A 12,582-nucleotide genomic window follows, 5' to 3' on the forward strand; every position below is an offset into this window, starting at 1 on the left:
CAATGCTGTCCACAGCCTCAGCTGCCTATTCGAATTACGCTACGAAGTGGGCGCCGTGAGTGTCGGATAAGTGAACTCACTGACGAACTACGGCCCGCACAGAATTTGTCAGATGACGGGCCCAACTTGTCTAAATGGAAAAAAAAAATTAATAAATGAGCCTTCGTCAAGAAAGGCGCCAACTTGTGCGAAGGACAGAACCACCTTCCCCGTTAGGAGACTGAACCCGCGCTTCGAGACCTCCTAGGCAACAATGCCATTACGACTTTACTTATGGCGCTGTGTTACCTAAATGACGGTTGGCAGTCGGCTCTACTCGACGATATCGGTCTGCAACATACCGTAAATATTGTGATTTATTATTATATACTTTATTTCACTGTGATGTTGTTTAGTAAAATGGCGAGAGATTTAAGATGCGGCAACAGGAACTCGATACTGTATGTTAACGGGAAACGTTTTATGGAACAGCACAGTGGTTGCCATCCTACCCGTATTGTATTTGCGCGTAACGGCCAACACACAGTGTCCCCCTTTCTGTTCTCAACTGTCACTCACTCTGTCATTACGATCGACGAACGGGAGCGACATTTGACGTGGCAAAGCAATTTTTCCCCCCTCGCAGGAAAGAGCGGCAATGGCGGCGGGCGCGGCGCCTGCGCCGGCGACGGCAGCGCCGCGGCGTCGACGTGCGTCGGCGGGCGCCGCGGCGCCAGTGGCGCGCCGGAGCGATGGCAGGTCGCGGGGCGCGAGGCGCGTGCCGCGCGCCGCGGGCGGCTGGCCCGGCCCACCGCGGGCCGCCACCTGCCATTGGCGCGGCGGCGACCTCTGGCGTGGCGCGCCCGCGGTGCCAGGGGGCGGGGCCCCGGGCCAGCCGGGTCGCGTGGTGGGGGGCCTGCGGCCGCCGGGAGGGGGAGGGGTCAGGTCGCGGCCGCGGCCGCGCCGGCCCGCCCGCCTGCGCCCCGCGCCAGTCTGCGCGCGACCGCGGTGCAGTGCGGACCTACCTGCGTCGCCACGCTCACGCTCCACACGCCAGCGCCAGCGCTGTAGCCCGTCTCGTCTCGTCGCGGCGCCCGGCACGCGGTCACCACGTTGGAGCTAGGCTTCCCGCGCACCATGGCGCTGGTGGCGCCGCCGCTGGGCGCGGGCTCGGCGTGGCGCGACCCCGCGTCCGGCGTCGTGCTGCACCACCCGGCCGCCGCCCCGGCGCCCGCGCCGCCCCCGCCCGCCCCCGACGAGTTGGTGCTCAGCTCGACGCCCGGCTCCGCGTCGGCCAGCTCCGGGGGCGGCGGCGGCGGCTCGCAGATCGTCGTCGGCTCGTCGCAGAGCGGTACCGGCTCCAACTCCTCGGACAAGGGCCAGAACATCGAGTGCGTCGTCTGCGGCGACAAGTCCAGCGGCAAGCACTACGGCCAGTTCACGTGCGAAGGTGAGTGGCGTCGGGGCTCGTCTGCAGGCGCTCGCTCCCGCCGACGCCCTACCCGGTGATGCCCGAGAGTGTGTGAGACCCTTGCCCGGCTGTAGTGTGCTCTTCTCTAATGTCGCGCCTGGCACTCCGCAGGTACAGGTGCCCTCAGATGTGCATTGTCTTGTCCTGTATTAAACAGCGTTATTATCGTGTCGCGTAGGTGTTGGTTGTGTCCTGTTTCCATTCGGAGGCCAGTAATCGAAAATTGCTGCCTAGTGTCACTTTGCATCAAAAACGTACGTGCTATACGATTCTCCTACCCAAAACCGAAATTGTATCGCCTCTGTTAGACAACGTACTGTGCGTTTTAACAACAGTGATTTTACTTTTATCGCCACATCATTGTGCAGCGAAGACATATTTTGTGTATATAGTGTCAAAGGGTTCTTCAATGATAGACATGTGGGGATCGTATTTTGTGGTTACATTATGGCGACCTTTAAGAGTCTTGGAGCCATACTGCGCAGACGATTTTCAACACACCCCAATAGATGGCGTTTTTCAACAAAGTGATGAGTTGTTGCACGATTTGCTGCAAAGGTAGCACGCTCCTGGTGATAGGTACGTAATACTCTCTCTCACCGTGTGGCATATCCTCCCTCTGCAATCGTCCAGTTTTATCTTGTGTATATAGTGTCAAAGTTCTTCAATGATTGACGTGTGGGGATCGTATTTTGTGATTTCTATTACATTATGGCGACCTTTAAGAGTCTTGGAGCCATACTGCGCAGACATTTTTCAATAAACCCCAATAGAAGGCGTTCTTCAACAAAGTGATGAGTTGTTGCATGATTTGCTGCAAAGGTAGCAAGCGCCTGGTGATAGGTACGTAATACTCTCTCTCACCGTGTGGCATATCCTCCCTCTGCAATCGTCCAGTTTTATCTTGTGTATATAGTGTCAAAGAGTTCTTCAATGATTGACGTGTGGGGATCGTATTTTGTGATTTGTATTACATTATGGCGACCTTTAAGAGTCTTGGAGCCATACTGCGCAGACATTTTTCAACAAACCCCAATAGAAGGCGTTCTTCAACAAAGTGATGAGTTGTTGCATGATTTGCTGCAAAGGTAGCGAGAATACTCTCTCTCTCACCGTGTGGCACCTCCTCCCTCTGCATAAGAACCCGGCAATCGTCCAGTTTTTTTTGTGATTGTGATTAAAATCTGTTTCGCCACTTTGACGCTACGGGTGGTGTCATTGTGGTTCGTGAAATTGTGAAGAACGTGCTACTATGTACCACAGCTCTCGAAGTAACAAGGTTTCATAAATTTCTGCCATTGTATTCACATACACACACAAATACACACACACATTATATGAGAAAAGAAATATGTGCCACATAAGGTTGACCACGTTTAATGCTACACGAACTTGCAGTTGATATGTCGTCTTGTGTTAAGTGCCGTAAAATTCTTCCGGAAAACTACCGTCGCACTCCACAGACTCAACAGATGCATTCACATCTATGGTTCTTTAATATATATTTATCTATGCACATTCGCTTAATAATTGTTGGGGTTCCTTATCAGCGAAACAAGTATTTTCGCTTAAGCGCTCAATGTCTTTTGCCGTGTGTCTAAGTACGGATCATGCGCATGAAAAGACGTATAAAGACGAAAGCTTTTCATGGACGTTAATTTATTGCAAGAGAAGTTAGCGATTACTTTGCGAAAAGTAGTTCCTGAAGAAGAACAAACCTCGTGAGTAATAATATTCCACGCCGGATCAAATTTATAATTTATGTTCAAAATCTGAGATTAGTTATTATAATAAAAAACATAGAGTTCTCGTTTCAGGCGACGGATTCAAAACCGCGATGCTATTAATTACACTTTGATGAAGATCGGCGTACCGTCGTCGTCTATCGCCTGCGTGTTTTCTCTTGGCGCTTTACGAATTTCATCATAAAGATAGGCTTGTGTGAAGGCCATTTTCTTTCAATGACGATGAGCCTTTTCCATATGAAGAACTTTTCGCGTAAACTAAGCAGTCAATCCAAGAGACTTGCTTTCTTGTCCATTTATAATGTTATTAAATGGCTAATATTAATAGCTTTTTTCCTCCTTTCTTGCAATGATAGTACTTCGCTATGGAAATAAAGGGAAATAAATTAATCATGTGAACATACCATTTTCGTAGAGTCCACTAGTAGGCTATAGGATGTCAACAGCGGTCAGACTATTATGAACATAGGTCAACACAAAAGTTCTACGTTCCCCATTCAGAGCAGCATATTGTACTCTAATATAATTACTTAACACTAGTTGACAGTTTTGCAACGTCTTTCTATTCATAATGTGTTAATAACTCACTTTACATGCAGCGCTTTTTCCCTCCTCCACAGAAGTCTATGAACGTTCACTAAACGCAAAAACTGGTAAACATTTAAAAATATACCCTGCGTAAGTCATACACCACCTACGACAGATTAAACGTGTTGAGCACAGACTAACCAAACATTTCCGCATGAACTGCACTACAACTAAGAGAGAGCATAGCTAATCTACGAAAGGACAGCACTCTATCAACCTTGCTTCATTCGATGCCACATTGATAGTCATTTTCCTTCTCTCTTTTCGCCAGCAGTAAATCTACTGTTGAGAAACAATTGCGCGCGGCACCGACATCGCGTGACAGTACATGACTCGACACAAATACATTTCATTATTGTTGCTCAATACGACGCCACGTTGCTTAGATTGCGTAGGTGACCCTGAATATACAAAGGATACCGGTGTTTAGCGAGCTAATTACCCAAAAAGATGTTAGTCTTCCCTCTCCACCACTCATGTATCTGGCTAAATTGTCCCTCATCTCTTTCTATAATTTATTAAATTGCGTCATAGTAGGTTATTCACACGGCGGAAGCTCTTTGTAGTGGTGCATAACCATACAAACAAGCAGTACACCTTCATGCATTTACATTCTTTTCACTGGCTTGCGTTAGGTGCGATGGTAATAAAGTTACTTTCAAAAACGAGAGCTTCTTCGTTGCGAAGCAACAGTTTGATCGAGCACGTTATAAATGCGCCATTCAGTCAAAAGATGTACGGTGCTCGTGCAAAACGTTATTTTGCACGCGTTTTGTTAACCTATGGACAACAGTCGGTGTGAACTAAAAATAACTGCGGAAGTGTACAGCGCAATTACAAAAGAAACAGAGACTGTATGAAGTCATTGTTTTGTCGTATCTGCACAGTTTTCGTACAAATGCGCTCTCATGTTTTCATCATCCTCGGTTTTGTGTATGTGTGTGTGTTTGTGTGTATAATGTAGTGGTAGCCATCCGCACACTGTAATCGGCATTTACTCAGGTGACTGGTTTGCAGTCTCTGTTGCATAAATCAGTCGGCGGGCAGTATTATGTGTTTACTGCAGTTTTTCTTCTAGTTTCTCATACAATAATAAAAACCAGTCTAAGGCTGGAAAGTCAACCCACATATCTTCCTTTCGCTGTCCACGACTTCTGTTTCGCTGAGATGCACTACAACCTATCTCTTCATGATAGCGGAATATATTTCCGGTGTGTATGTGACGCATCATGACTATGCGTCCTGTGTTCTTAAGTCTGGTTTCGTATGTCACTTTGGCACAATTTTGCCACCCATCACATTGTAATAATGTGTCCAGGTGCTGTGTGAAATTCTTGCGTTTGGAGTTGATTCCATCTTACTCTTTACTTCTTTCTCAGGTATTCCTTGCTTAATGATTCAGATTGGAGACGTGTAACGCAGGCCGGTTCCTGCAGTGCATCTACACGTACATAACGTCACCTTAGCCTTCACTGTCAGCGAGTGTTCGGTTCTTATGATCGTAGAAATTGCAATGTTGTTACCATCGATTCTTACGTACGTCTTCTTAATGACGCATATTTGGAATATTCAAGACAAAAATAAAAATTACTACAGGTTCAGACGAAGCCAATTACACGCACACAAACACAGTATCGATTTTCCCTCCATAGATATTTTATCCTAATGTAGATGGAAGATATAGTGAACCGATTTCGACGCAATCCTTGTGCCTGAAACATTCAAATGTTCTCCATATTTTGCCACCTATTGTTTCTATGAATAGCCTGTTGTGTGTGGGCGATAGCACATTCACAAAGTACGTACACCATCTGTCTGACGCGAAAAAAAACCTAACGTTTTGACTGTATGGTGCGGTACCTCGTTACAGAAACGTAACCAGCAGCTCGTACAAATTCATCTCTTTTTACCGGACAAAACGTTTATCCTTGATGTCTATCATCGCAAAGCTGCCTAGTAGCCCTACCTTTTTGACGTTTGTTAATAAGTAATATTTCTAAAACACTCTTGTTTTCAGAAGACAGCTTTTCAAATTATTTCCTTGTCTTTGCTTAAATTTTCTGCACATTCCGTATTCGCAATGCTGACAGTTTTTACTGGTACGTCCCTTCTTTCAGCTATCTTGCCATATGAAGTTGGAACGAAATAATATGCTTCACATTCGTCTCAATATTTTGACGCTTTGCTGATATTTTAAACTCGCGATCGGAATTTTTCCGCGTGGACGCCCATGATCCGAATTAGTAATTGCTGGATAATGTCTCTCCACTCGAAGGTTTTCCTGTGACACGGCGTCAGGGAATTTTTGTTCTGTAATGGCCAGCCTTAGTTGCATCTCAAGTGCCAGCCATTCCTACAGTGTGCTCCTCCAACCACGTCACTGAGGACCAAGTTCAGCAGGCACCGTATCTGCGGCTGGTGGAAACCTTTCTATGATTCCAAAGAATGTATCGAATTTCCTCTATACTCCACATCTTTTGAATACTCGAGCATGAGATGAAAAGCCGTCAGATGTTTGAAGTATTTCTTCTGCTTACCATTTATTCCCAGCAACAGATAAAATGATTTTGCTTTCGACATCTGCTACAGCACCGCATCTCAGACCCTTTGAGCCGCTTGTTTCCCGGTTTTCGCACAGACCACAGTTCAATTCCAAGCGTACGTTCTCAGGAATGTCTTCCACTAATTACATACTAGTAGACTACTCTTGGCCAGGTGTGTCCTTTTTGCCGATGCTTGGCCATTGCCTTTTGTGTTCTCCTTTCTTCGCCCGTCATACGTGATTTTACTTCCAAGGTAGCATAGCCCCTTAACTACTTCTATTTCGTGGTCTCCAATTTTGGTGGTAAGTTTCTGACTGATCTCATTTCTGCTTCTCCTCATTACTTAAGTCTTTTCTTCAGTTTGCTGTCAATCCTTAGTACGTCATTATTAGACTGTTCATTTCGTTCGATATGTCCTGCAATTATTTCTCGCTTCTACTGAGGATAGGGATGTATCAATGAATCTGTCATTAATATTCTTTCACCGTGAATTTTTATCCCATTCTGAACCTTTCTGTCGTTACTTCTTCGATGCAGAGATCGGAAAGTAGAGGAGAGAGATTGCACCCCTGTCTTACAAATCTTGTTAATGTGAGCACTTCGTTGTTGCTTTTCCATTCTCAAAAAATGGTTCAAATGGCTCTGAGCACTATGCGACTTAACTTCTGAGGTCATCAGTCGCCTAGAACTTAGAACTAATTAAACCTAACTAACCTAAGGACAGCACACACATCCATGCCCGAGGCAAGATTCGAACCTGCGACAGTAGCTGTCCCGCGGTTCCGGACTGAGCGCCTAGAACCGCTAGACCACCGCGGCCGGCATTTCCATTCTCATTGTCCCGTATAGGTTTCTTATGTACATACTGTATATCACCTACCTTTCCCTATAACTTACACCATTATCTCTGAGAATTTCGAACAAACTGCACTTTTTTACGTTGTCCGACGCCTTTTGTACCCGACAAAGGCTGTGAAAGTGCCTTGATTTTTCTTTATGACTTGCTTCCATTATCAAACGCAACAGCAAATGTGCTTCTGTGGTATCTTTACCTTTCCAATCTGTTTGTCATGTTACAGGTCCTCTATTTGATTTTCCATTCAGTTGTTCATTATTCTTGTCGGCGTCTTGGATGAGTGAATTGTGTAAGTTGATTGTGCGATAATTCTCGCGCTTATCTGCCCTTTTCGTATTTAGGATCGTGTGTATGATATTTTTCCAAAAATCTGATGGTACCACCCCAGACTGATTCTAACTATCAGCTTCAGTGGTCGTGAGGTTGGCGAATTTCCCCAATGAGTTTAGAAATTGCGAAAGGATGTTAGCTATGCCTTCCGCTTTGTTTGATCGCAAGTATTGCAAAGCTCTGCTGAACTTCGACTTTAATCCCCGACGTCTTTCCATATCGACTCCCGTTTCGTCCAGTGTGACTTCATCAAGACAGTTCCTCCCGCTCGCAAAGGCTTCCAGTGTACTCTTTCCACATATGCTCTTTCCTCTGCGTGTAACACTGGCGTTCCTGTTCGCTCCCATGATTTCAACGGCGTTGCTTTTGTTGCACTGGTGTAGGACATCAATAACACTGCGAAAGTGCCAGTCGATGAAGTCGTGGTTTTTTACAAATCGACTGCAAATAAATTAAAACAATAAATACACAGTTGAGCGGGAAAAAAATTTGTCAGATGATGGCCTTTGTTTTACATAGCAAAATATTTCACAGGTTTCTAAACTGCGTTTCTACATACATCATAGTTCTTTCTTGCATTCTAGTTTCAGAAGTCACCCACATTTCCAATACTGAAAATTTCTCCCTGATGTAGTTATTCTGACTCCATTTTTCCATGTTGTTTTCTGGCGTCTTCTTGTGCTACTACTATAACTACTACTACTGCTACTACTAGTAATAGTAGTAGTACTAGTTGTTGTTCTAGTAACCCACTGCGTCAACTTCTTAGGCATCTATCCACGCGCTAACGGCACACATGCCGATACGATCACATCGGTTTTGCTTCGGTTGTATCCAATAAGTGGTGCCCAGGCACATTCTCTTATGAGTGTTCTCTTTTTTTTTTTTTTTAATTTACCACGTAGTAAAAAAGGAATATTAAGAGTTTAACATCCCGTTGGAGAGAGGTCATTAGAGACGGAGCGCGAGCTCGGATTACGAAAGGATGAGGAAGGAAACATTCTATAGGAACCATCCCGGCATTTGCCTACAGCGATGTAGGGAAATCACGGAAAATGTAAATCTGGATGGCCGGACAAGGATTTGAGCGGTCATCCCCCCTAATTCGAGTCCAGAGTGCTAACCACCTCGCCACCTTACTCGATTTACCCAGCAGTTTCAATGTACAGCAGCACTTCCAAAATATCTTCTTTGATAATAAGTTACTTTTAATTCTTTCAGTAAATTCCCGTGTTTCTGCTGATGCTGGATCACTAGTTAAGAAGACCAAACAGCTAAGGTGATCAGTCTTGTATTCTGTATGCGAGTAGACTAAATTCTGTGCGCAAATGTGTTACGTGTTCGTGTATCGGAACAGGGTAAGGAGCCCGGTATTCATCTACTGGGATGCGGGGAAGTTTAAATACCCTGACCTTCGTTTCCGGACTGATACGTGTGCTCCATAAAAATCCGTTTAGTTGTTTGATTGCTTGTCTACTTTGGCTATTGCGGTTCATTGTTTCACATTTTCTGGACCCACCATTGTTAATACCGACTTACAAATGTTTATAAGATCTCACAGACTTTTCTACCCCAAAACCTAAGGCCAGGTCTTGACACACTCAAACACACCTCCACTGACCAAATATTTCTTTTTGGACAACATGGTTGTGGAGGTGAAGCAGCGATTAGTATGATTAATCAATTATTCAAAAACAGTCTTAATCGCATTTATTATTATCATACCGCCAACCGGTTTCAACCCGTCGTAGGGGTCATCTTGCCCGCATCTCGTGGTCGTGCGGTAGCGTTCTCGCTTCCCACGCCCGGGTTTCCGGGTTCGATTCCCGGCGGGGTCAGGGATTTTCTCTGCCTCGTGATGGCTGAGTGTTGTGTACTGTCCTTAGGTTAGTTAGGTTTAAGTAGTTCTAAGTTCTAGGGGACTGGTGACCATAGATGTTAAGTCCCATAGTGCTCAGAGCCATTTTTAGGGGTCATCTTCTGGGCGGTTACACCATTGGTCGGCTGCTGCTGGTGTCACTCATGTCTACATAGTCTATGATAGATTCATAGTTTCCTGCCGTTATGTAGACAGGAGTGACACCACCTGCAGTCGTCCAAAGGTGTAAACGCCCAGAAGATGACCCCTACGTTGGGTTGAAACCGGTTGGCGGTATAATAATAATAAATGCGATTAAGACTGTTTTTCAATAATTGATATTTCATCTTCTCTCAATTAATGGTTCAAAAATGATTCAAATCGCTCTGAGCACTATGGGACTTAACATCTGAGGTCATCAGTCACCTAGAACTTAGAACTACTTAAACCTAACTAACCTAAGGACATCACTCACATCCATGCCCGAGGCAGGATTCGAACCTCGGACCGTAGCAGTCGCGCGGTTCCGGACTGAGGGGCCTAGAACCGCTCGGCCACACCGGCCGGCCAATTAATGGTTAAACATCATTTCTCGATATTCTCTGCGGAAATTTCTAACCATGTCATTCTGATCCTCTGCAAAAACGTCATTAGCAATTTCACAGCTGACATCCTGTTCTGCAGTGCTGTAGAGGCAGCAAAATTGTGGTGTCACCGCCAGACACCACACTTGCTAGGTGGTAGCTTTAAATCGGCCGCGGTCCATTAGTACATGTCGGACCCGCGTGTCGCCACTGTCAGTGATCGCAGACCGAGCGCCACCACACGGCAGGTCTAGAGAGACGTACTAGCACTCGCCCCAGTTGTACGACGACTTTGCTAGCGACTACACTGACGAAGCTTTTCTCTCATTTGCCGAGAGACAGTTAGAATAGCCTTCAGCTAAGTCCATGGCTACGACCTAGCAAGGCGCCATTAACCATATCTAGAGAGAGTCTCACTTGTATCATCAAGAATGCTGTATACAAATGATGTATTAAAGTTAAGTATTCCAGCAGCTACGTACTTTTCTTTATAGCATTCATTACGTATCCTGTTTCAGAACTAACGCCAGCCGGCGTGTGTAAACGCGTGCCTTTCGGTTACCCGTCACTGTGGACTGGCTGTCTTGTCAGTCCACTACAAAAATGTTCAAAGAAGAATGAGTCAAAATGTGAGCCGGGTTTCACTAGGCAGTATTATCTGCAGCAGAAGCGCGGCGCGGTATCTGCCCGCCAGTCTGCGTCGCCTTTCCAGAGGGCCCGGGCCACGCGCCAGACATCGGACAGAGTTAGCGGCTCTCGCTCGGCGCACTCTGCCTTTGAGACTGGATTTCACGGCTGCACCCTTCCGGCGCAGCTGCCGGTGGCTGTGAGGCGATGCGAGGCGAGAGCAGCCGTCACCGGCTGGCGGTGCGGCCGAACAGGTTCCCCGCGGCTGTGCTCGGTCACGCGACTGGCACGCTCCCGGGATGCTGGCGACACGGGCACGCGCGGCGCCAGCACGCGACTCTGCTCCGGTGTCCCTCACGGCTCTGCCCTCGCTCCAGAGGCAGGCAGCCAATTTCTGGTCCTCCCAAAGAGCGACCGCGTGAGCCGGCCGTGCTCGGGGCACAGCGACCGAGAAACACCGTACAGCCGGCTCGGTACTACAGGCTGTCATAGCTGTCTCACCCGCGCCAAATAACTTTTTGTTGAGAAGCAAAATATTTATTTACTGATTTAGCATATGGCGTACTACATGACGCGAATTAATAGAAACAATAGAAAAGTTAAATACGCATACGAAACTTACAGGCCGGTAAAAAAGATGCAAAATGAAAAAAAAATGCAAAAGAACAAAATATACGGAAACACGACTATAGCCGAATGTCCTTATTGCCGAGATATTCTACCGTATTTTCGGTAACACGCAGGAAATCGGCACGGTCGCCAGTTTAGAGGCTGTCAGTGGGCGAGCTTCAAATGTGTGATTAGCGGTCTAGCACCTCCACAGTCGCACTTGGGAGAGCTTATGTTCTACCATGTGTACAGTGAGACAGCACATGTCATCCTCCACAGTTTAAATTTATTCTGCCGAGGGTAAACCTGATTTTGCGAGGCCTGCAGAATTAGGGTTGTACGGTGGTGAGAAAGCATTATAAAAAGACAGGGGCGTGCCTATTTGGTACATTCCCATTTCCAGAGATCTACTGAATCCATTTTCATTCACAGTTTTGGCATAGATTAGGGCTTGATATGTAGAGCAGAATGTGGTTCAAAAATGGCTCTAGGCACTACGGGACTTAACATCTGAGGTCATCAGTCACCTAGAACTTAGAACTACTTAAACTTAACTAACCTAGGGATATCACACATATCTATGCCCGAGGCAGGATTCGAACCTGCGACCGTAGCAGCAGCGAGGGTCCGGACTGCAGCGCCTAGAACCGCACGGCCACCGCGGCCTGCAGAATGTGGTTCTCTTGAAACGTCTCCTTAGAAAAATTTATGAATTACTGTGCTGATAAACCTTTTACAATATTTGATTTTCAAACAGCTGAGCAGAACTGAACGTACTCACACATTTCGTTCTTTACTTATTCTGATCAACACTAAACTGACACACGCAATCTGACTTTCAATAATCCCTACAAAAGAATAGCCCTTACTAACAATAAACATCGTTCAAATGGCTCTGAGCACTATGGGACTTAACTTCTGAGGACATCAGTCCCCTAGAACTACTTAAACCTAACTGACCTAAGGACATCACACACATCCATGCCCGAGGCAGGAATCGAACCTGCGACCGTAGCGTTCTCGCGGTTCCAGACTGTAGCGCCTTGAACCGCTCGGCCATTCCGGCCGGCTACTAACAATAACCTATACCTTCCATGAATCACTTACCTCACTAAAATCTTCGTTATTCGAAGTACTGCAATACAGCGAGCGCCAATACTGCCAGCTGAATAAGAGATTCTTAACTACTGAAGGCACTAACTACTGATAGGTATACTTAGCATATGAAAGATTTTGATAGAGAACAAACAATGTAATTTATCTTAATAATGTTCAAAAGTCATTATATATATATATATATATATATATATATATATATATACTCTTTCTGATGGACACACGTCCAGATCATCCTCTCTCAAAACTCTGCCATCTCTTTCCCCACATCCACCA

At 46.0% G+C, this 12,582-nt stretch overlaps 2 protein-coding genes across 2 annotated transcripts in view; both read left to right on the forward strand.

Moving 5' to 3' along the window:
* The first annotated feature begins 1,116 nt into the window (after window positions 1–1,116).
* Window positions 1,117–11,095, forward strand: LOC126095003 (uncharacterized). The gene is made up of 3 exons (XM_049909660.1): window positions 1,117–1,429; window positions 8,734–8,791; window positions 10,603–11,095. The coding sequence occupies exons 1-3, from the start codon at window positions 1,117–1,119 to the stop codon at window positions 11,093–11,095; spliced, it is 864 nt and encodes a 287-aa protein (XP_049765617.1).
* Window positions 1,225–12,582, forward strand: part of LOC126094662 (steroid receptor seven-up, isoforms B/C) — a 527,180-nt gene continuing 515,822 nt past the window's right edge. Inside the window, exon 1 of the mRNA XM_049909169.1 lies at window positions 1,225–1,429. The gene's annotated coding sequence lies outside the window, so the exon portion shown is untranslated. The remainder of the gene's footprint in view (window positions 1,430–12,582) is intronic.

The sequence above is a fragment of the Schistocerca cancellata genome, chromosome 8 (genome assembly GCF_023864275.1).
Source record: "Schistocerca cancellata isolate TAMUIC-IGC-003103 chromosome 8, iqSchCanc2.1, whole genome shotgun sequence".
Classification (NCBI taxonomy): Eukaryota; Metazoa; Arthropoda; class Insecta; order Orthoptera; family Acrididae; genus Schistocerca; species Schistocerca cancellata.